Raw genomic sequence first — 23,799 nt, 5'->3', positions numbered from 1 at the left:
ATTTGGTTTAACGGTTGCTGAGGCATCTGCTATAATACATCAATGCCCTACCTGCAGCCGCCAAGGTAACTCTCTTCCGATGGGGGTCAACCCCAGAGGAACAGTGGCCTGTCAACTTTGGCAAATGGATGTTACTCAATATCCATCCTTTGCTCCATGGAAATTCTTACATGTATCAGTGGATACCTTCTCAGGCTTCATCATGGCCACCCCACAAAGGGGAGAAGCCACTAAACATGTAATCAATCATTGTATTCGGACCTTTGCATCGCTGGGATGCCCCAAAGAACTAAAAACAGATAATGGTCCTGCCTACACCAGTGCTGCATTTGCAGACTTCATGGACGGTGGAACATTACTCACAAATTCGAATTCCATACAACAGCCAAGGTCAAGCTCTGGTAGAACGCGCCAACCAGACATTAAAACAGCCCTTGACCGATACACCAAACAACAGGGGAAAATGCCCTGGCCTCCCAGCAGTGCAAGATACCTTGAATCGTTGTTTATATGTGTTGAATTTTTAAACTTAACTGGACAACCGCCGCGACCGCTGCAGAGCGACATTTTCCCTCCCCATCTGCAGGTCTACCCAAACCACAGGTATACTACCGCGAATTACCTGACCTGACATGGAAAGGGCCTGCTGATCTCATCACCTGGGGTCGAGGTTACACAGCCATCCAGCTGCCGGACCGAGTGCTTTGGGTTCCAGCCAGACACACCAGACCGTATTTGGTTAAAGACGGTCCCCTTCAGCCATCCCTCAACTAGAAAGAATACTGTAGTTCCCTGTTGCCTTTCAGCTACTGGACACTGCCTCCCTTCCCCCAGTGCACCCCTCCTTTTCCCCCATGGGTGCGATAGCTCAGACTAATTTTAAAAGTTTTTTTCTCTCCCTCTCTCCTCGCTGGCTTATCTTAACTACCCCCCCTTGGTTCCTTGCAGTGCCAGGGAAAAGGGTGGGCTACGGGGGAGAACCATTCACCCCCACTCCATTTTTTTTTCTCTCTTCTTTCTTGTCTGAGAAGGGAGGGGCAATTAGGCTCTCTGGAAGCATTGCTTTTGTAAAAAGCTATGTACAAAACTATGCAGATATATTTTCTTTTTAACCCTGAAAACAATTTTGATTTTAATTTTTAACCCTACATACAATTTTGCTTTTGCTTTTAATTTTTAATTTTCCTTTTTCTGGAACTTTTTGAGGTTTAAACTGCCTGATTAAATCTATACCTTTATAAATGTTTTCAAAGCACTGAGTTTGACTCAAAATGTTTCATTTAGCTTTGTATTTTTGAACCTGTTAACATATATAAAGAGAGTTGAAAGGGACCCTTGGAGGTCTTCTAGTCCAACCCCCTGCCCAGGCAGGAAACCCTATAGCATTTCAGACAAATGGCTATCTTCTTATCTGTTTTTTGAAAAATGCACTCAGGTTTTCCACATAAACTGACTCACCCAAAAGTTTAAACCCTTATTTGCTGTTTGTATTGTTTCTTTTTCTTTTTAGCAGCACAATATGTGCCCTGTTTTAGGAACTATTTCAGAGATACGTTAGAAAGTTATAGGATGTGATAAATTAGAAGGTTACAGTATGTGAAGAGAGAGTTAAGAGGATGTTTTGATACTAGTGCTGAGAAAGTTTTAGGAAGTTAGAAAAGTATGAGTAAAGTAAGACAGATGGTGATTTTGCTAAGATATAATGTGGTTTGTTTTTGAAAGTTTTTGATAGCATGGTTTTGTTAGTGACCAACTTCCACACATAAATAAAAAGGGTGGGAGTTGGGTTTTTATTGATTGATTGTCTTTTTCTCTGTCTTCCACATAGTACCTTTGTTAAAAAACAAAACTGAGATTTGTATGTTTGTTGTTTCTATTTCAGTTCTACATGCAAGCTATCTATTCCCCCTTGGCCCCCTCCCTAATCCTCCAACAATGCCTTTTTTCACCCAGAAAGGGAGGAGGAGGGGACCCTTTCTCATGTCTTTTAAACATGTAACGATCAAAAGACTTTTAAGACAGTTTGGTTTTTCTTGTTTAATGTATTCATGTAAGGATTTGTATTTTGAGATTTCTGTCAGCAGCGAACATCCACATCAACGGTGAGACCTTGAGGCCCTGGTCGACATATCAGTCCCTACCATCAAAAGATTGATGGCAACTGACTCTTTTCTTCCTACAAGAGACATTTATCGCTCCTTTGGCCTTTTCTTTCTCCAAGAAGGTGGATTGTGTGTGGTTTAAAGGAAGAATGCTGCTTCTATACTGACCATCTGACATTGTACAGGACTCAAAGAAAAACTAAGGACTTAACTTTGATATGATTTACAAGCTATTATAGTTGTAGTTGGTATAATTGCATTAGGATGTATAATTTTACCTTGTATTCTACCTATTTTTGTTAGAACAATTTCTAAAAGTTTATCTTTACTGGCTATTGAAGAACTCAAGATGATTACACCCAAACTGCACCTAACAATTCCTGCCTGGTTGACGAAAAGAAATAGACAAGGATAGTATGGCTAATATCTGTGTTTACACCACCATGAAACCGACTGATTGTCTGGTCCTAAAAATAAAAACAGAGGAGATGTTGCGATATTATGCCATATGAACCCCTTTATGAAACTGTTTATAAAATTACTTATGTGCAAATATAAGCATGAGCAAGTTTTGAGAAATTGCTTATGTGCAAAAATATCAGCATAGGTAAGTCTGGCTAATTGTTATCATGTAAGCAGAAATCTGTTTGATGCCAAGGTTACAAAGATGTTTGCCAGTAAATGTAACAACACCTATGAGATAGCCACAGAACATTCCTTCTCTGATAAGGTCAACTTCACAGAGCTTCAAAAGAAGTTTGCTCCTACACACAATTATATGAGATTTATTAGTATGTAGTCAGGATGTCTCAAGATGTATTTCTGTTTGCTGTACCACGTAGGCAAAAAGCAGAGAACAAAGAACCACTTCATGGTAAAACTCCTCCCAAGAATCATGATCTTTCTCCCAAAATCATAGGCTTGTGGATGTGCTTGTAGTCACGTGTTCACGTGTTGAATATATGCTAATATGTAACCACCCCTGCTTACCTTCTGTAACCCACCCCTAACCCCTAATCTTAATAAAAGGGTTGTTTCGAGCTAGCTCGGGGCTCGCTCACCCCGAGGAGAATTGGACTCTGCTTATTCATTTCTCACTCCGTCTGGCGCGGGGATTGCCCAGACCCTTTCGTGGCGAGCCCGCTGGCCGCGAGAAAAGCCACAGAAGGGGTGGTGGAGCACGAAGCCTTTCAGCCTCAATAACGGCACTTCCTGAGCCTTGAGCAATGCATCAAATGTATCCTCTGGGTCAATAAATGGGCTGAACCAGTTGCTGTGCTAGCCCCGGTCAGTATGCAGATCCAGCCAAATGGCAGCAAGTGGCGGAGAATAGGAGAGAATAGAAATTATTATTTTTTTATTTGCATTTATATCCCGTCCTTCTTCAAAGACTCAGGGCGGCTTACACTATGTTAAGCAATAGTCTTCATCCATTTGTATATTATATACAAAGTCAACTTATTGCCCCCCCAACAATCTGGGTCCTCATTTTACCTACCTTATAAAGGATGGAAGGCTGAGTCAACCTTGGGCCTGGTGGGACTTGAACCTGCAGTAATTCCAAGCAGCTGCTGTTAATAACAGACTGCATTAGTCTGTTGAGCCACTAGAGGCCCAAATTAAAATTAGAATGAATAGACTAGAATATAGAACAAAACAGAATACCTTGGAGGTCTTCTATCCAGCCACCTGCTCAAGCAGGAGATCCTATACCATTTCAGATGAATGGCTGTCCAGTCTCTTAAAATTCCAGTGATGAAGCACCCACTTCTGAAAGCAAGATGTTCCACTGGTTAATTGTTAATTGTTCCACTGGTTAATTGTTCTCACTCTCCTTGTTTCTTGTCCTTCCCTCTGGTGCTTTGGAGAATAATAGAATAGAATAGAATAGAATTTTTATTGGCCAAGTGATTGGACACACAAGGAATTTGTCTTGGTGCATATGCTCTCAATGTACATAAAAGATACCTTCATCAAGGTACAACATTTACAACACAAATGATGGTCATAGGGTACAATTTAACACTTAATGATACAACACTTAACTTCAAATTTTGGAATACTGCTATCATGTCACCCCTAGTTCTTCTTTTCTCTAGACTAGCCAAATCCAAATCCTGAAACCGTTCTTCATATGTTTAGTCTCCAGGCCTTTGATCATCTTAGTTGCTCTACTCTGAGCTTTTTCCAAAGTCTCAACATCTTTTTTGTAGCTAGGGTTAGGGTTTATAACAGGCTTTATAAAGCGGTACTAATACTTCACCTGCTCTTGACTCTATGCCTGTTTATACAACCCAGGACTTTATTAGCTTTTTTGGCTGCTGTCGCACATGGCTGGCTCATGTTCAAGTGAACGTCCACTAGGACTCGAAGGTCCCTCTCACAGTTACTGTTTTTGAGCCAGGTCTCACCTGATCTGTACTTATACCTCTGGTTTTTCCTGCCTAAATAATTTTTTTTGCTTTTCTCCACATTAAAATTCATCTTGTTGGATAGGGCCCCGTGTTCAAGTCTGTCAAGATCCATCTGGATCTTGAGCGTATCATCTAGGCGTTGGCTATTCCTGCCAACTTAGTGTCGCCTGCAAATTCGGTAAATTCCCTTTCTATTCCTTCATGTTTGTGAAGATATTGAAGAGTCCTGGGTAGACGGAGCCTTGTGGTGCCCCACTGCTTCCTTCCTTCCATTTAGATGGAATGCCATTAATAGAATAGAATAGAATAGAATAGAATAGAATAGAATTTTATTGGCCAAGTGTGATTGGACACACAAGGAATTTGTCTTGGTGCATATGCTCTCAGTGTACATAAAAGAAAAGATACGTTCATCAAGGTACAACATTTACAACACAATTGATGATCAATATATCAATATAAATCATAAGGATTGCCAGCAACAAGTCATACAGTCATAAGTGGAAAGAGATTGGTGATAGGAACTATGAAACGATTAATAGTAGTGCAGATTCAGTAAATAGTCTGACAGTGTTGAGGGAATTATTTGTTTAGCAGAGTGATGGCCTTCGGGAAAAAACTGTTCTTGTGTCTAGTTGTTCTGGTGTGCAATGCTCTATAGCGTCGTTTTGAGGGTAGGAGTTGAAACAGTTTATGTCCAGGATGCGAGGGATCTGCAAATATTTTCACGGCCCTCTTCTTGATTCTTGCAGTATACAGGTCCTCAATGGAAGGCAGGTTGGTAGCAATTATTTTTCCTGCAGTTCTAATTATCCTCTGAAGTCTGTGTCTTTCTTGTTGGGTTGCAGAACCGAACCAGACAGTTATAGAGGTGCAAATGACAGACTCAATAATTCCTCTGTAGAATTGGATCAGCAGATAAGGGCTACTCGTCGAGTACGGTTTGTCAGCCAGCTACGAATCCACCTTGTGGCGATGCTGCCTGTCCCGCATTTCTCTACCTGACCAAGGAGGAGGTTGCGGTCCATCCACTTTGTCGAATGCCTGGCTGAAGTCTTAAGCTTGCAATGTCCGCCGCATTTGGCTGGTCCCCTAATTTGGTCCCTTTGTCAAAGAACGAAGCAAGATCGGTTGGGCTGATCTGTTTTGAACAAACTCCTGTCCTGCTGCTTCTGGCGCCTGGCGGGGGCGGTGCTCGATCGCCGCTCGTGGGACTCCCAAGGGAGACCGGACCTGTTCGAAGCGGGGGGCGGGAATGAGGGCGACGGGCCGCCACGAGCCCCCGGACAGTCCAACGCGAGGAGTCCGGGCCGAAAGGGGGGGAGGGGCTAACGGATCCACGGACCAACCGCCCCCGCCATGCTCGCCCCCGCAGTCGACACCGGAAGGGCTCCGATCGTTTCCTAGGCGAACGGAGAAAAACCGTCCTTCGGAGCCGGCGTTGATTGGTCACAGGCAATCATGTAGCCGCCTTCACATCCGGTTCGGAGGCCTGCGCACGCGCACTCTCGGCGGGGAGCGTGCAAAGCGGTGTTCGCCGCCGCCATTAGCGGAGTTTGGCGCGGAGGAGCGAAGGGAGTCCCTGGTCGGAGCCGGCGGGGCCCGGAGCCCTCGCGAGGGGAAGGCAGGTGCGGGGCTCCCCTTCCCTCCCCAGGTCCCTTCCTTGGACGCCCGTCTGGGCCGCAGCTGATTTCTGGGCTGATCTGCGTCCCGCCGCCAGGCCGCCGCGGCCTCCTTGGCTTCCCGAAAGCCCGCCTCTCCCACTTCCCTTGAGGGACCAGGCGGGTCTTGGGCTTCGGAGGATGGAAGGAAGGAGGCCTGTTTTGGGGGCGGGAGGGCTCGCCAGTGAGTCCTTGGGGAGCGCCGGAAGGGCGGCTGGCCCTGAAAGCCGCAAACCGCCTCCCTTCTCCCCGGTCTATTCTCGGCAAGGAGGCGGCTGCTGATGCTGTTTTGGTCGCCCCCGGAAAGTCCACCGATGCGGCCCAGTCGCCCTCAGGCTGCCTAGGAGATGAGATGTTCCTGGCCGGTCCCTTTTGGTGTCCTTCCTGCGCGCAGAGAGAGAGACGTGGGGAGAAGCAGGTCAAGAGCCTGGAAAGAAGGTCCCTAGTCCAGCGCCACTTGCCTTGGGAGTTTTCATGTTCATGATCCTTATCACCATACAACCTATGGTCCTTTTTATAAGGTCCCTTGGTGGAAACCATCCGGAGTTCTGAGTTGGCGCAGAAAGAGGAAAGAGGGGGTCAGCTGTGAAGAAGCAACTGCCTTCCTTCTCTGAAGCTTTGTGGGTGAATGTGACTGCGGGGTGACTGGTTATCTTTGGTCTTCGTGGTGGTTCTGTGCTTTTGTATAATATTATTTATCCCCCTACAGACGTTTTCTAGATTAAGTCCCCAAGGCACTGTTGCTGCTGTGTCTTCTCTGCAATTCCACATGACTTGCTTGTGCTGCTTCTGCTTCTCCAGGAGTTGCCTGTGCCTTTCCCTGAGTCAGAGGTTATCTCTGCTCTTTTCCCCAGGTTGCATTGCTCACCATGGCAGGAGTCTTTCCTTTCCGGGGCCCTTGCCCCCCAATGCCTACACCCTTGACTCCATTGCCCGACTACATGTCGGAGGAGAAATTGCAGGAGAAAGGTACAGTCATGGGACGAGGTTTTGTCCCCACTGCTCCCATGCCAGCGTTTGGGTGGGGGGAATACCAGGGGCTGAGTGAAGAGGCTTTCATGCTGGGTTTTTCTCTTTCTCTCTTTTTAGCCCGCAAATGGCAGCAGTTGCAGGCAAAGCGCTATGCCGAAAAGAGGAAATTTGGCTTTGTGGATGCCCAGAAGGAGGACATGCCACCTGAACACGTGAGGAAGATCATCCGTGATCATGGAGACATGACCAACAGGAAATTCCGTCATGACAAGCGAGTGTATTTGGGGTGAGACTTGGGAAAACGCCATGGGTTGCTTGGGCTGGGACGTTGGGAGGCTTGTCTGAGTTGTGCGCATTTCCAGCACAGTGTTTTCATTGAGGACATCTCAGGATGAAGAGCATTGTTGGGGGGGTGGATGCTTGACTCTGCCCATTAGATGCTGTGGGTGGTCAGGTTGAGTGCTGTGGTTCAGCTCGCAGCAGTTTGAACCCCAGAAGATACCCTGTACTTCCTGTCTTGAACAGTTTGCTAAGTCTCCTAAAAGGCACTGCTGATCTGGATGCGGCCTTGCAGCCCTAGAAGAGGAAGAGGAGAGGGCGAGCTAGTCACACAGTTTCAGATTCTTCTCAGGGTATGAGCCTGAGGGGGCTTGCAGGTGGCCCCTGGGCAGTCTCAGCAGGACTCGGGTGAGAATCTTAAGGATTCCCTTGGAGCCCTGGCTCCCAGGAATCTCTTGCTGCAAGGGCCAGCGGTACTTTGCCTTGACTTCTTCAGATGAGGCATCACGATAGATGTCAGACTTTGAGATCGGACAAGAAGCAGCAGCAGAGGCTCTAGGAACGTGCTGTATTGTTGTAGGCTAGAATAGCAGAACCTTGAAAACCAGAGTTCCCTTACATCAGACAAAATTGAGACAGCATTATTTTGAGTTTTTTCTCACAGTGGAGTTGTCTGTTCCTGTAATAGTTTGTTGCTCTCTTCTCACTTTCCAAAGCCAAAATTATATTCTCTCCCACCCACCAGGCTAGACTGAAGGGGATTTGTAGGTCCTAGGGCTTGTATCTTGCAGTGAGATTCCTGCATATTTTGAGAATTAAACTCTGGTAGCTGAGCAGACTTTTTCTGCCAATCCTCCCCTGTATTGCTGCGAAGACTGTGCTGGCCAACTGGAATCCAGCAGTGGGTACCATGTGCTTCTCCCCTTTCCCCCCTCCCAGGGCCCTGAAGTACATGCCCCATGCAGTTCTGAAACTCCTAGAGAACATGCCGATGCCCTGGGAGCAGATCCGGGATGTGCCTGTCCTCTATCATATCACCGGGGCCATTTCCTTTGTGAACGAGATCCCGTGGGTGATCGAGCCGGTGTACATCGCCCAGTGGGGGTAAGGGAGCCTCCACAGCTGGCACTTGGGGGAGAGGGGCGGGCAGGTTGGCCGCAATTGGCCTTGCGCCGTGGCTGATTCTTGGCATCGGATGCATCCCAAGGTCCATGTGGATCATGATGAGGCGGGAGAAGAGGGACAGGCGGCATTTCAAGCGAATGCGCTTCCCGCCCTTTGATGATGAAGAGCCCCCCCTCGACTACGCAGACAACATCTTGGATGTGGAGCCCCTGGAGGCCATCCAGCTGGAGCTGGACCCAGAGGAAGACGCTCCCGTCTTGGACTGGTTCTATGACCACCAGCCCCTGAAAGATAGCCGCAAGTACGTATCCCTACTCATTCCCTTCCATTGGGGGGACGGGGATGGGGGAGGAGTAAGAAATGGTGCCAAGTATCCCTCTCCATTTCCGGCTGAAGAACTGATGGGGTTCCAGCTCCCAGACCTGAGGTGGGGGAGCTTGAACCCGGAGCAGGGTATGCATCTCCTTTGCTGTGTCAGCGAAAGGGTCCTGGGCGCCTCCTGCTTTCAGGAGGGAAGCCGTCTTCTGTCTCTGCAGTTCATGCTCTGACCTCGTGGAGGGTTCAGAAGAGCTGCGGAAATAACCCACTCCCAGGGGACTCTCAGTTCTCGCATGCAGAACAAAGGCTTTGTGGGGAAGGGCAATTGCTAAAGCCTTCCTGGGGACTCCCTGCCTCTTCTGGGCCCGCAGATACGTCAACGGCTCCACCTACCAGCGATGGCAGTTCACCCTCCCCATGATGTCCACCCTCTACCGCCTGGCCAACCAGCTCCTCACGGATCTCGTGGACGACAACTACTTCTACCTCTTCGACCTGAAGGCCTTCTTCACCTCCAAGGCCCTCAACATGGCCATCCCGGGGGGGCCCAAGTTTGAGCCCCTGGTTCGGGACATCAACCTGCAGTGAGTTACAGAGACTTTGCCTTGCGGGCGTTGGGGAGGGGCAGTTTTTGGGCGGGGCTTGCTTGCTGGACCTCCCCTTGTTGCCGCTGAGTGACGATCAGAATGGGACATGGTCAGTTGGGTGGATTGGTTTGGGAAAAAGAGCCTGAAACCTTCAAGGATGTGTGTGAGAGAGAGAGTGGATCCCTTGACCACTGCTGGGACGGGGGTGGGGGGACACTGCCTGAGATCCTCTCCGAGTGGCCCCCTCCCAAGACAGCTCTTCCTCTTCCGGCTTCAAAGGGATGAGGACTGGAATGAGTTCAATGACATCAACAAGATCATCATCCGGCAGCCCATCCGGACCGAGTACAAGATTGCCTTCCCCTACCTCTACAACAATCTTCCCCACCACGTCCACCTCACTTGGTGAGATCGGCTGAGGCTGGTTGGGGGAGGGAGAGCAGAAGGAGGGGAGAGGGCTAGGTTGCCCTACCCTGAGGGGGTGGGTTCAGTTGACGTTAAATTCAGTTCAGGCGATGGCAACACCTGGAGAAGCTCTTTTTGGGAGGAGGGGGTGTCCTGGTCCTAACAGCATCTCGTCCTCTGCAGGTATCATACCCCCAATGTGGTCTTCATCAAAACAGAGGATCCAGACCTGCCAGCTTTCTACTTTGATCCCCTCATTAACCCCATTTCACACAGACATTCAGTTAAGGTGAGACCATGGGTGTATGTATGTAAAAGCCTGCATTTCTGTTCCTGCCCACTTCCATCTCTGGATGGAACCTGGAGGGTCTTCCACGTAGAAATGAAAATACAACATACAAGCAGCAATGACTTCAAGGAATAGTTTGAGTGATAGAACAGCCATCGTGAGGGACTAAAACAAATGAATAAGGGGGATATGCTCATTTTGATAAAATTCAGAAGAATGGGACCAGGACTGCTGAAAGGAGGGTGGCTTGCAGGGAACCTTCTGCCCTGTCTGCGGCTTTTTGCTCGACCGTCTGGAGGGACGTCTGAAGGGGGAGGTAGTCCTTGGTCCTGGGCTCCTCCGGCTCTCGATGGCTGCCGACTGGCCCCCTTTCTAGCAGACGTGAGCTCCCTTGGGGGCATCTGTGACCACCTCTGATCCTCCCAGAGCCAGGAGCCGCTCCCTGATGACGACGAGGAGTTTGAGCTGCCAGAGTTTGTGGAGCCCTTCCTCAAAGAAACCCCTCTTTACACGGACAACACGGCCAACGGCATTGCCTTGCTCTGGGCACCACGGCCTTTTAACTTGCGCTCTGGCCGCACCCGGAGAGCCCTCGACATACCTCTGGTCAAGAACTGGTAAGTGTAGCCCCATTTCCGTCTGAAGGCCCCTTATGGCTGCTCTGTTTCTCACTTCCAGCCTTGGCTGAATCTAGGGCTCTGCTCTAATTTTGGGCAGGCTGAGAACTCACAGCTTCCCCCTCCCTGGCTCTCAGGTACCGAGAGCACTGCCCTGCTGGGCAGCCTGTGAAGGTGCGGGTCTCTTACCAGAAGCTCCTGAAGTATTACGTCTTGAACGCGCTCAAGCACAGGCCCCCCAAGGCACAGAAGAAGAGGTGAGTGGGGGGCTCTGGGAAAGAAGCCCCCCAGTCCCCCCCAGCTCACTCTTGGGGTCTCCTGCCCCTTGGGAGGAGGTGGCAGCCCAGACTGGCTGGTGGGTACAAGTGAGAGCGGGGACCTGGCGACGCAATGTCTGGTCCAGTGTGCCCGCCCAGAGCCCCCCTTGTCTCCTGCCCCCAGGTACCTTTTCCGCTCCTTCAAGGCCACCAAGTTCTTCCAGTCCACCAAGCTGGACTGGGTGGAGGTGGGGCTGCAGGTCTGCCGCCAGGGCTACAACATGCTCAACCTTCTGATCCACCGCAAGAACCTCAACTACCTCCACCTGGACTACAACTTCAACCTGAAGCCCGTCAAGACCCTCACCACTAAGGTGCCTCCCCCTTCCCTTGTCCTTAGCAGGGAGCTGTAAAGCCCTCATGTTGCCGTGCGCATCCCTCACCAGTGCTGCTTTCAGGCAACTGTGCCCGTGGGGTAGGGAGGGGGGCAAAGGAAGATGCTGAGACTGTCCCTGCTGGACTGCCCTCCCGTCCTCTGGGTTCCCTGCTTCTCCCCCCATCCCCTCGCTATGCTGCTCAGGGTCTCTCCTCTCATTTGGTAGGAAAGGAAGAAGTCTCGCTTTGGCAATGCCTTCCACCTGTGCCGGGAGGTGCTGCGTTTGACCAAGCTGGTGGTGGACAGCCACGTCCAGTACAGGCTAGGAAATGTGGATGCCTTCCAGGTGGGTGGCACCATCCTATTGAATGCTGGGGCCCTGAGAGACCCTGTAGCACATTGCAAACCCCGCCCACCGGCCCAGAGAGCACCCAGGAACATCCCACCCCCCAGCTGAACCCTGAGCTGGGTGTCTCAGCTCTGCTGTTGTGACCCAGGCCCCAGTAGGTAAGTAGGAAACTCAATCAGTGTAAAAACAAACAAATTTTATTCGAATAGCTGAGAATTACTTCATTCTCAGTGTAGTTCAACTAAATTAAAGCAAATTCCTCCCAACACAAATTCCTCAGTCCTATCACCAACTTTGGTCCAATTAGGCAAACTGCCAAAGGCCTTTCTTGGTAAAAGTTCAGAAGACACCGATACAGAATAAATGCAAGAAGATGAAGCTATCAACGTTGTTTTCCGGCAAAGCCCAAACGCCATTGCTGGTCTGTTTTTAAGCTTTATGGGAGGGGCCAATCATCTCTTGGCCCTACTCCCGAGTCGTCCTCTTTGCTTGAGCTGCTCTTCACATGCGTGCATTAGGAACAGGCTCCTCCTGTTCCTCTGCCTCACTACTGTCAGTCTCTGGCAGCTCTGGAGTCCGCACCTCACTCTCTGATGGCCCTGGCCACACCTTAGCCTCCGACGCAGAGCCCTCATCCGGGCCTTCCCCAGCCTCCAGGACTGGCCCATGCTCTTCCTCTTCCTCTTCCTCATCCTCATTACTGTCTGACTCTGCTGCCAGCTCTGCAGGCTGCTGGCGGACCACAACACCTGCTGCTTCTCCCCATAGCTGGCAGATGGCCTCCAGTACATCTTTGCTCATGTGGGGCAGCTGACTGGGATGTACCGGTACAAATACAAGCTGATGAGGCAGATCCGGATGTGCAAAGACCTCAAGCACCTCATTTATTACCGCTTCAACACAGTGAGTGCAGCTGAGCTGCTGGGGAGGTTGAGCCTTGGCTGCCATCCCAAGAGAAGAGACTCGCCAATTTACAGGAAATAATATTCTGTAAAAAAAAAAAAAATTAAATTGCTGGAGTGCAGAATCGTTAACCTGTAGTAGAGTCGCATCTCTGGAACCGCTCTGCTGGCAGTAATTTCCAGCAGGTCAACCTGGGTTCAAGTGGGGGGGGAGCCTTTTCTGACATACGGGCACTGCAGCAGGTGAATCCTATGGACCGGCCTGGGACCCACAAGTCAGGAGATCCTATTCCATTTCTGGCAGTTGTGAGGGAGGGTACTTGGGTGCCAGGCTGTGTCTGGTTGCTCCTGTGAAACTGATTCAGCGTTTCCTTCCCTTGTCCAGGGGCCGGTAGGGAAGGGCCCTGGCTGTGGTTTCTGGGCTCCAGGTTGGCGTGTATGGCTCTTCTTCATGCGAGGAATTACGCCTCTGCTGGAGCGGTGGCTCGGGAACCTCCTGGCCAGGCAGTTTGAAGGTAAGCAGAGCCTCTCTTCTAGCTGGGTTAAGTCAGGTCATTCCTTGAGCAGCCGGATCCTGGGGGGAAACGAGATGATTGTCAGAGAAATGTCCCACTTGTGAATCCTCAAATAGTTTTCGGTCGTTTGTGATTCTGTGGTTTTTTGTTTTTTTTTCTGGAAAGGTTTCCTGAAGTTTTATTAATCCTTCAGAAGTTTCACAGGAACTACTTAGGTTAGGAAACAGTTGGCTTCCAAATTCACACCTCCTCCCCAGCCGGATCCCAATAGCTCCTAGGCATTAGGTCCCATGCCCCACTGGCTCTCCTGCCTGGCATAGAGATTTATATGAATAGCTTCACCCCAAGGTAGGGGGTGGTCTACCCTAGTGGTTATGACGCTCAGCAACAGGAGACAGAAGACCAAAACATTTGGCATTCCCTAGTGGAGATCCCTGGGCTTGACCTCTCCCACTGCTCTAGATGAATTGGCCACTCAGGAACAAGGAGGACTCCTCGGGAGTAGTGTCCCCAATTCCTACCTTCACTGCTGGCCCAGATGGGTAGCATATTTGGTGATGATTGAAGTGGTGATGCACAAGACCAGCCAAGCAACTCGATCTGAATCCTGGCTGGATAAATTTCATCTTGGGGACACTGCGTCTCCAGGCCAAAAAAAATTCTGTCTCGGCTGGACAAGTCAGTGCAATTTTCACCCATTTCCCCTGCTACTTCTGTGCTGTAGTTGATCACTTTAACTTTAAAAATCAAAGTCCTTTCAAATTAACCTTGAATCCTAGAAAAGCTGAGAGCTTTTCTGCTGTCCTGGGGATATCCAGTGGCCTCCCAGAAGGTCCAGGGAGTGACCCCCCAGGGAATCTTTCCCACCCTTCTTTCCAGGCCGCCACTCAAAGGGGGTAGCCAAGACTGTCACCAAGCAGCGGGTAGAGTCTCACTTTGACCTGGAGCTGCGGGCGGCAGTGATGCACGACATCCTGGACATGATGCCCGAGGGGATCAAGCAGAACAAGGCCCGGACCATCCTGCAGCACCTGAGTGAAGCCTGGCGATGCTGGAAGGCCAATATCCCTTGGAAGGCAAGTCCCCTCCCTCCCTCCCTCCCTTCCCTCTGCATGGGGCCAGCCATTCAGGTTGGGCCAGCTTTTCCTTTCCCTCCTGTCCCACTGCAGGTCCCAGGACTGCCAACTCCCATTGAGAACATGATCTTGCGGTATGTGAAGGCCAAAGCAGACTGGTGGACCAACACAGCGCATTACAACCGGGAGCGCATCCGCCGCGGGGCCACTGTGGATAAGACGGTCTGCAAGAAGAACCTGGGCCGCCTGACTCGCCTCTACCTGAAGGCTGAGCAGGAGAGGCAGCACAATTATCTGAAGGTGGGCAGCCCCTTGTGCCTTCACTAGGAGAGGCAGACCGGCCTGCCGTGGGCAGCCTGGCTTTGATCCTGCTGTGGTTTGTCTGCAGGATGGTCCATACATCACCGCAGAGGAGGCTGTGGCCGTTTACACCACCACGGTGCATTGGCTGGAGAGTCGGCGCTTCTCCCCCATCCCTTTCCCTCCCCTCTCCTACAAGCACGACACCAAGCTTCTGATCTTGGCCCTGGAGAGGCTGAAAGAGGCTTACAGGTACCCTGAGGAGGGAGAGGCTGCAGTTGGGAGGGAGGGGATGTGCAATGCTGAGGGGTGGTGGGGTGCTCAACATCCCTCAGCGCAGCACCCAAACACTCGTTTGTGAAAAGGCCTTACTTGTTTTTACTCCAACTCTTTCCCATGCTGAGCTTATTGGGCCGTGAGTGCATTCTTTTATGTCTGGTAGTTCATGTGGCAGGAGATCCTACTGGCTTCACCTGCCTCCTTGTTTACCTGACTTGCTTCACGGAGCTCTCTTTGAAGGGATCTGAGCTGCTCTCCCAAACCTCACTTCCTTCCTCCAGTGTGAAGTCTCGTCTGAACCAGTCCCAGCGGGAGGAGCTGGGCCTGATCGAGCAGGCCTATGACAACCCTCACGAGGCCCTTTCACGCATCAAGCGACATTTGCTGACTCAGCGAGCCTTCAAGGAGGTGAGCCTCGGCAAGAGGAGAGGGCAGCCTTGGTCAAGCGTTTCGCACCAGTGCGTGGCTGCTTACGAGGGCTTGATGTGCGAGTCCTGATCAGCGTTTTCCTTGGCCAGGTGGGCATTGAGTTTATGGACCTCTACAGCCACCTGGTCCCTGTCTATGACGTGGAGCCCCTGGAGAAGATTACAGATGCCTACCTGGACCAATACCTGTGGTATGAGGCAGACAAGAGACGTCTCTTCCCTCCATGGATCAAGCCAGCTGACACAGAGCCCCCTCCGTTGCTAGTATACAAGTGGTGCCAAGGTGAGTCTCGGTGTAGGGTCTCACTGGTGAAGCCACCTCTTCCTAAGACTGGGTGACCTAAATTGAGAGGCAGTGATGGGTTGTTCCGGAGGGAGGAAAGAGCAGGATGGTCCAGGCTGGGAGCATCTATTGTTATTTCAGGATGGCTGAGAAGACGTGCCCTGATCGCTGCAGGATGCAAAGGGGGCCCTTCCTCCCTTGCAATCTCCTGACATGTTTTTGGTGGCTTCCAGGAATTAATAACCTGCAGGACGTGTGGGAGACCAGCGAAGGGGAGTGCAATGTGATGCTCGAGTCCCGCTTTGAGAAGATGTACGAGAAGATTGACTTGACGCTGCTTAACAGGCTACTGCGTCTCATTGTTGACCACAACATCGCTGACTACATGACAGCTAAGAACAACGTGGTCATCAACTACAAGGTAGGTTGAGCTGGCTGCTGGTCCTGGCGCAGGCGTGACCCTGGAGGCACCCTTGACCCTCTTCTCCAGCTTCCCTCTTTCCGCCCAGGACATGAACCACACCAACTCCTATGGGATCATCCGGGGCCTGCAGTTCGCCTCCTTCATTGTCCAGTACTACGGGCTGGTGATGGATCTGCTGGTGCTTGGTCTGCACCGGGCCAGTGAGATGGCTGGCCCCCCGCAGATGCCCAACGACTTCCTCAGCTTCCAAGACTTGGCCACAGAGGTGGCCCACCCAATACGCTTATTCTGCAGATACATCGACCGCATCCACATCTTCTTCAGGTTCGAATGGAGGGGGGGCACTTGGCATGCCTGGCAGGGACAGCACTGCTGTGATTTGAGACACCTCCCCACATTGCCCATTTCCCACCAGTTGAGTGTGGGTGGCCCTCGTGAGGAGGGACCTGTGTCCTGGCAGGGACCAGGTATCATGGGCTAAAGAGATGTCGCAATCCTGCTCTGTCCACGTTGATTCTCAGTGGCTGGTTAGGCTGCTTTGCCTATCCAACAAGCTGGAAGCAGCCTGCTTGTAGTCCCAGGGCTGGGTTGGGGTATTTGGTCAGCTTGGGAGTCTCACAGACAGACCAGTGGCGGTACACCTGTCCTGGGCCCCACCCCCGTCCCCATCTCCAGGGACAGCGCGTGGAGAGAGTTGATGCCTCTGGACTGCCGTTCTGCAGGTTCACCGCAGATGAGGCTAGGGACCTGATCCAGCGCTACCTGACTGAGCACCCGGATCCAAACAACGAGAATATTGTGGGCTACAACAACAAGAAGTGCTGGCCTCGTGACGCTCGCATGCGCCTCATGAAGCATGACGTTAACCTGTGAGCGTGTGGCTGGCAGGGTGGCTGCCCTGGAGGGGCAAAGACTGGGGGGCCAACCCATAAACTCGGTGCTTCTCCCTGGCAGGGGCCGTGCTGTCTTCTGGGACATCAAGAACAGGCTGCCGCGCTCTGTCACCACGGTGCAGTGGGAGAACAGCTTTGTGTCTGTGTACAGTAAGGACAACCCGAACCTGCTGTTCAACATGTGCGGCTTTGAGTGTCGCATCCTGCCCAAGTGCCGGACAAGCTATGAAGAGTTCACCCACAAGGACGGCGTGTGGAACTTGCAGAATGAGGTGGGTGGCCTCTGGAGAGGTATTTGCTTCCGGGGGAGGGGTGTCTGACAAAGTGCCATCCCCCATGCTCATTGCTCTCTGCTTTCATAGGTGACCAAGGAACGCACCGCACAATGTTTCTTAAGAGTGGATGATGAGTCCATGCAGCGGTTCCACAACCGGGTCAGGCAGATCCTGATGGCCTCGGGCTCCACCACCTTCACCAAGGTAGGGAGGAGGGAGGTGGTCTCAATTCAGGCACTGGCAAGAAGAGTACCTGAGCTCCCGTCCTGTCTCCTTCTGCTGGCAGATCGTGAATAAGTGGAACACAGCCCTGATCGGCTTAATGACCTACTTCCGAGAGGCTGTAGTGAACACCCAGGAGCTGCTGGACTTGCTGGTGAAGTGTGAGAACAAGATCCAGACTCGGATCAAGATTGGCCTGAACTCCAAGATGCCCAGCCGCTTCCCACCCGTGGTCTTCTATACCCCCAAGGAGCTCGGGGGACTGGGCATGCTGTCCATGGGCCACGTCCTGATCCCTCAGTCTGACCTCAGGTAAGAAGGTGGTTGCCCGGTCTGCTGGGTAGGGTCAGTTGGCCTCAGCTCCCTGGGTTGAGTAAGTCGGGTTTGCTCCTTAGGTGGTCCAAGCAGACAGATGTGGGCATCACTCATTTCCGGTCCGGGATGAGCCACGAGGAGGACCAGCTGATCCCCAATCTGTATCGGTACATCCAGCCGTGGGAGAGTGAATTCATCGACTCCCAGCGAGTTTGGGCCGAATACGCCCTCAAGCGGCAGGAGGCCATTGCTCAGAACAGGTAGGTTGCTGGGAGTGGGGGAAGGTGGACCCTTGGTCAGACTTGCCAGGAGGAGGAGAAAAAACCTGACCGCAGGGAGAGTTCCGGCTGGGTGATCATCTCCTGGGGTGGCTTTTATGGCCCTTACACCATAATGCTAAGGCCAGATTTGCACGCTGTCTTTAAAGGAGCTCTTGGATTCATCCGTGTTCTGGGTCAGCACAGTAACCAGAAGCAAACCAAATGGGCTGGTTCTGTAGATTGTGCCAGGCCCAGAAACAGTTAGGCCAGGTTTAAAAGGGACCAGACAGTGGACCGTGTGAATGCAGCTGCTGGGTCCACCCTGGGCCTGGTGAGGCCTGTGTTGAGATCAGGTGGCCTTTGGTTTAGCCAACCTTGGCCCCTTCTCCCTGTCTCAGGCGCCTGACCCTGGAGGACCTGGAGGACTCGTGGGACAGAGGCATCCCACGCATCAACACACTCTTCCAGAAGGACCGGCACACGCTGGCCTATGACAAGGGCTGGAGAGTCAGGACGGATTTCAAGCAGTACCAGGTTTGCCCTCTCCCTCTCCCCCCCAACATGCCCCCTCCTGGTAGCGGGTGCTGTGGAAGTTCACAAGGCTCCCAGGGCTCTGCAGCTCCTCCCAAGGCCCCCTTCTCTCTCCCACTCCCTTCCAGGTGCTAAAGCAGAACCCCTTCTGGTGGACCCACCAGCGCCACGACGGGAAACTCTGGAACCTGAACAACTACCGCACGGACATGATCCAGGCCCTGGGCGGGGTGGAGGGTATCCTGGAGCACACACTCTTCAAGGGCACTTACTTCCCCACCTGGGAGGGGCTCTTCTGGTAAGGATCACCCCGTGCCATGGCCTTCGGGGAGTGGGGGCTGCGGGCACCTCCTGGCGTGACAGGTCCTGCTCTCCTGTCCATCCAGGGAAAAAGCCAGTGGCTTTGAGGAGTCCATGAAGTGGAAGAAGCTGACCAACGCCCAGCGTTCGGGTCTCAACCAGATCCCTAACCGGAGGTTCACCCTCTGGTGGTCTCCCACCATCAACAGGGCCAATGTGAGTCACACTCCCATCCGGTGCAGCGGATGTGCCCTTTGGGATTGGGCTGGCAGGGCTTTGGGGGTCAGTGTGAAGAGGGCCTCTGGGCTAAGACTCGAGGAGGCCTCACCCCCCTTGCCCTTCCCTCCGGCAGGTGTATGTGGGCTTCCAGGTGCAGTTGGACCTGACTGGCATCTTCATGCATGGCAAAATCCCCACGCTGAAGATCTCCCTGATCCAGATCTTCCGGGCTCACTTGTGGCAGAAGATCCACGAAAGCATTGTCATGGACCTCTGCCAGGTGAGGGTCCTTTGGGTCTCCCCCAGCCCAGCTCCCTGGAGTCCCCCAACAAGCAGCCTCAGGTGGCTGAGCTCCTGCAGGCCAGGGGTTTGGGTCCCCCTCCCACTCGCTCCCAACCTCCCTCCCTCTCCGCCGGTTCCAGGTGTTTGATCAGGAGCTGGACGCCTTGGAGATTGAGACAGTGCAGAAGGAGACCATCCACCCCAGGAAGTCCTATAAGATGAACTCCTCCTGTGCAGACATCCTTCTCTTCGCCTCTTACAAGTGGAACGTCTCCCGGCCCTCCCTGCTGGCAGACTCCAAGTAAGCCCACTGGGGTTGGAAGTGGGAGACGGGCGCTCCTCCCCAGGCCCCCTTCTGCCTGCTTTTCCCATGCTGATGGCCTCCCACCCTTCCTCCTCCTCCTCTTCCACTGCTACTCAGGGACGTGATGGACAGCACCACCACCCAGAAGTACTGGATCGACATCCAGCTGCGTTGGGGAGACTATGATTCACACGACATTGAGCGTTACGCCAGGGCAAAGTTCCTGGACTACACGACGGACAACATGAGCATCTACCCCTCCCCCACTGGGGTCCTCATTGCCATTGACCTGGCCTACAACCTGCACAGGTGAGGAGGTGGGCAGGGATCTGGCAGGCTCGGTGGATCAGCCGCAGAAAGCAGGGCGTGGCGTCAAACTTTTGGGCCACATCTGGATGAGTCAGGTTCTTTTGGGGGGTGGGGGGCGGAGGTCCGGCCCTCCAGGACTCATTCTGTTCCCTGCCCTCCTCTCAGCGCCTACGGGAACTGGTTCCCCGGAAGCAAGCCGCTGATCCAACAGGCCATGGCCAAGATTATGAAAGCCAATCCCGCCTTGTACGTGCTGAGGGAACGGATCCGCAAGGGGCTGCAGCTTTATTCCTCGGAGCCCACTGAGCCCTACCTGTCCTCGCAGAACTATGGGGAGCTCTTCTCCAACCAGATCATCTGGTTTGTGGACGACACCAATGTCTACAGGGTCACCATCCACAAGGTGAGGACTCTGGGCTCCCCCTCTCTGACAGGTGGAGGGCAAGGGAGGAGCTGAGCGCCTCCTGATCAGCAGCAGCTTTTTCCAGACCTTTGAGGGGAACTTGACCACGAAACCAATCAATGGGGCCATCTTCATCTTCAACCCTCGGACCGGGCAGCTCTTCTTGAAGATCATCCACACTTCTGTCTGGGCTGGGCAAAAGCGTTTGGGCCAGGTAAGGTCTTGGGCCAGCCCCCTTGCCCTCTTCTCTTGGGGTAGGAAGGGAAGCCCCTCTCATACCCTTGCTGCCTCCTCTCTTGCCAGCTGGCCAAGTGGAAGACGGCAGAGGAGGTGGCGGCTCTGATCCGGTCCCTGCCTGTGGAGGAGCAGCCCAAGCAGATTATCGTCACCCGGAAGGGCATGTTGGACCCTTTGGAGGTAGGCCGAGGGGCAGGAGAGGAGAGGGAGGATGAGAGGGAGGCGCCTCCTCCTCCCTCTGTGGCTGTAATCTGGAGCTCCGGACAATCACCAGTGGGACCCCTAATCTCCTCCAACAGGTGCACTTGCTGGACTTCCCCAACATTGTGATCAAAGGCTCGGAGCTGCAGCTACCCTTCCAGGCCTGCCTGAAGGTGGAGAAATTTGGGGACCTCATCTTGAAGGCAACCGAACCCCAGATGGTCCTCTTCAACCTTTATGATGACTGGCTGAAGACTATCTCTTCCTACACGGTGAGCCACCTGCTGTTCCCACATGGACATGGGCACGCTCGATGGGCCGAGTGTGGCTGGACACCAAGCGGCCTCTGCTCTTCCCCCGGGTGGGCGTGGGATGCCAATCACGTTACTCCCCTCCCAGGCCTTTTCCCGCCTGATCCTCATCCTACGGGCACTGCATGTCAACAACGATCGAGCCAAAGTCATCCTGAAGCCGGACAAGACCACCATCACCGAGCCTCACCACATCTGGCCCACCTTGACAGATGAGGAGTGGATCAAAGTGGAGGTGCAGCTGAAGGACCTGATCTTGGCCGACTACGGCAAGAAGAACAAGTAGGTTGAGAGCCAAGGTGGCGCAGTGCTTAGAGTGCAGCACTGCAGGCTACTTCAGCTGACTACTAGCTGCAGTTTGGCAGTTCAAATCTCACCAGCTCAAGGTTGACTCAGCCTTCCATCCTGCCGAGGTCGGTAAAATGAGGACCCAGGTTGTTGGGGGCGATATGATTGCTTAGGGAGAGTTGTAAAGTACTGTGAAGCAGTATATAAGTCTAAGTGCTATTGCTATTGCTAGGTGGCCAGGTGGCTCTCTTGACCTCCCTTGGCGTGGAGGAGGGCCCTGTCCTGCCTGCCAGGTTGAGGCTGGGGGGAATCTTTGCCAGCGCCCCAAAGCCCTGACGGAAAGGCTCTGAAGGCTTCGGTCTGCCAACCTGTCCTGTCCTGTTCGCTCTTTGCCAGTGTGAATGTGGCTTCCTTGACCCAGTCCGAGATCCGGGACATCATCCTCGGCATGGAGATCTCGGCCCCCTCCCAGCAGCGGCAGCAGATCGCAGAGATCGAGAAACAGACCAAGGAGCAGAGCCAGCTGACAGCCACCCAAACGCGGACAGTCAACAAGCACGGCGACGAGATCATCACCTCCACCACCAGCAACTATGAGACCCAGACCTTCTCGTCCAAGACCGAGTGGCGGGTCAGGTGGGTGGAGGAAGTGCGGAGGGAGGGAGGGCTGGCTCCCCGCCCTCCTCCTCAGGTGCTGCTTGTCGCAGGCGGTCACGCCCTTCGCTTCCTCCCCCAGGGCCATCTCTGCGGCCAACCTGCACTTGCGCACCAACCACATCTACGTCTCCTCGGATGACATCAAAGAGACCGGCTACACGTACATCCTGCCCAAGAATGTCCTGAAGAAGTTCATCTGCATCTCCGACCTGCGAGCTCAGGTGTGCTCCCTGCTGCCCACTTGCCTTCTGGGGTTGCCTGCCATGGATCCGTTTTAGATCTGTTTCTGCATCACGTTTTCAACTTGAGTAGGTTCTTGAAAAGGGAGGAGAAAGCCAAAACGGCCACTGACCTTTGCCCCAGAGCCTCTTTGACTGAGCTGTGCCTGAGGGGGCCACAAAGAGCGCAGGTGCTAGCCCGGATGTCCCTCCACACGTCCCACGAGTTTCAGCTGAGTGCAGCGTGACCCCTCTCCCTTTGCCAAGACCCTTGGTTGTGAGTACCCGGGTGACCTGGCCTCTCTGTCCCCCCAGATTGCAGGGTACCTCTATGGGGTGAGTCCCCCAGACAACCCCCAGGTGAAAGAGATTCGGTGTATTGTGATGGTGCCTCAGTGGGGAACCCATCAGACTGTCCACCTCCCCGGCCAGCTGCCCCAGCATGAGTACCTCAAGGTAAGTAATCTTTTTGGGGTGCCGCAGGTATATGTGTGGGGTTCCCTGGGGTCTTTCGTTTCTCCAAAGGAGGCAGTTGGGCACTACTGTCTTTCTGCAAACGCTCCAGGGGGGCAGGTAGGCAGGGCCTCCGTGTGCTTGACCCAGCTTGACCCACGGCCCCCCCCCGGCTTCTCCCCCAAACATAGGAAATGGAGCCCCTGGGGTGGATTCACACCCAGCCCAATGAGTCTCCCCAGCTCTCCCCACAAGACGTCACCACCCACGCCAAAGTCATGGCCGAGAACCCCTCCTGGGACGGGGAGAAGACCATCATCATTACCTGCAGGTCAGTCTGGGCGCTCACTTACTCGTTGGCTGGGGGTGGGGCAGGGAGTAGCAGAGCCGATGGGCCCCCTTCGCTGACCAGCCCTTCCTCCCGCAGCTTCACTCCGGGCTCCTGCACCTTGACAGCCTACAAACTGACACCCAGCGGCTATGAGTGGGGCCGGCAGAACACAGACAAGGGCAACAACCCTAAGGGCTACCTGCCCTCCCACTATGAGCGGGTGCAGATGCTGCTCTCGGACCGCTTCCTGGGCTTCTTCATGGTGCCGGGCCAGAGTTCCTGGAACTACAACTTCATGGGTGAGTGAGAGAGATGGGGGTCCTTCCCACCTACCCCCACCCATTGGTCCTGGATGTTGCAACCTGCCTGTTGCCCTTGGTGGGGGCCAAGGAGTGGCAGAAGGAGTGGGGCGGGCACCACTTTCATTGTCCCCTCTGTGGCTCCACATACACACACACCCCGAGGGTCCCTGCCCATTTCAGGCTCTGGAACAGGACTCTCCTCCCTTGCAGGTGTCCGGCACGACCCCAACATGAAGTACGAGCTGCAGCTGGCCAACCCGAAGGAGTTCTACCATGAGGTCCATCGCCCCTCCCACTTCCTCAACTTCGCCCTTCTGCAGGAGGGGGAGGTGTACTCAGCGGACCGGGAGGACCTCTATGCCTAAGCTGGAAGCTCTCTCCCCCCCCTCCCGCGTTTGATTCCCCCCTCCCCGGCCTGATCCGATTGGGCTTGTGCTAAGAAGTGTTTCTGTATAGTGTCAGCGTCCACGTGCGGTTTCAGTCGTTTAATAAAATTTTGTATACTATAAAGGTGTCTGTTGTGGAACCTC

At 53.1% G+C, this 23,799-nt stretch overlaps 1 protein-coding gene across 2 annotated transcripts; it reads left to right on the top strand.

Moving 5' to 3' along the window:
- Positions 1-6,013: 6,013 nt before the first annotated feature.
- Positions 6,014-23,773, top strand: PRPF8 (pre-mRNA processing factor 8). 2 transcript variants are annotated; one of them, XM_058163884.1, is made up of 43 exons: positions 6,014-6,144; positions 7,032-7,146; positions 7,267-7,435; positions 8,368-8,532; positions 8,636-8,854; positions 9,243-9,455; positions 9,738-9,863; positions 10,047-10,152; positions 10,579-10,769; positions 10,907-11,026; positions 11,211-11,400; positions 11,629-11,748; positions 12,520-12,654; positions 13,039-13,168; positions 14,048-14,244; positions 14,338-14,544; positions 14,633-14,796; positions 15,105-15,231; positions 15,342-15,534; positions 15,768-15,955; positions 16,044-16,282; positions 16,681-16,827; positions 16,913-17,123; positions 17,214-17,330; positions 17,413-17,660; positions 17,744-17,923; positions 18,322-18,457; positions 18,583-18,752; positions 18,841-18,970; positions 19,107-19,253; positions 19,396-19,556; positions 19,677-19,868; positions 20,034-20,271; positions 20,357-20,485; positions 20,575-20,688; positions 20,808-20,981; positions 21,109-21,302; positions 21,705-21,944; positions 22,045-22,186; positions 22,499-22,639; positions 22,828-22,967; positions 23,064-23,266; positions 23,480-23,773. In XM_058163884.1, the coding sequence occupies exons 2-43, from the start codon at positions 7,047-7,049 to the stop codon at positions 23,632-23,634; spliced, it is 7,008 nt and encodes a 2,335-aa protein (XP_058019867.1). In that variant the 5' UTR covers positions 6,014-6,144; positions 7,032-7,046; the 3' UTR covers positions 23,635-23,773. The 2 variants fall into 2 exon arrangements, with proteins under 2 accessions (XP_058019867.1, XP_058019865.1); XM_058163882.1 differs by having other exon boundaries at positions 6,015-6,140.
- Positions 23,774-23,799: the final 26 nt, after the last annotated feature.

Source organism: Ahaetulla prasina, chromosome 1, assembly GCF_028640845.1.
Source record: "Ahaetulla prasina isolate Xishuangbanna chromosome 1, ASM2864084v1, whole genome shotgun sequence".
Classification (NCBI taxonomy): Eukaryota; Metazoa; Chordata; class Lepidosauria; order Squamata; family Colubridae; genus Ahaetulla; species Ahaetulla prasina.
The sequence above is the reverse complement of the archived record's forward strand: the minus strand, read 5'-3'. Positions and strand labels throughout refer to the sequence as shown.

Coding starts and splice junctions, on each gene's coding strand:
- PRPF8 (XM_058163884.1), top strand. CDS start 7,047: ATGGCAGGAGTCTTTCCTTTCCGGGGCCCTTGCCCCCCAATGCCTACA. Junction 15,535..15,767: donor AGTATACAAGTGGTGCCAAG/GTGAGTCTCGGT, acceptor GGTGGCTTCCAG/GAATTAATAACCTGCAGGAC. Junction 18,971..19,106: donor CCACCATCAACAGGGCCAAT/GTGAGTCACACT, acceptor TCCCTCCGGCAG/GTGTATGTGGGCTTCCAGGT.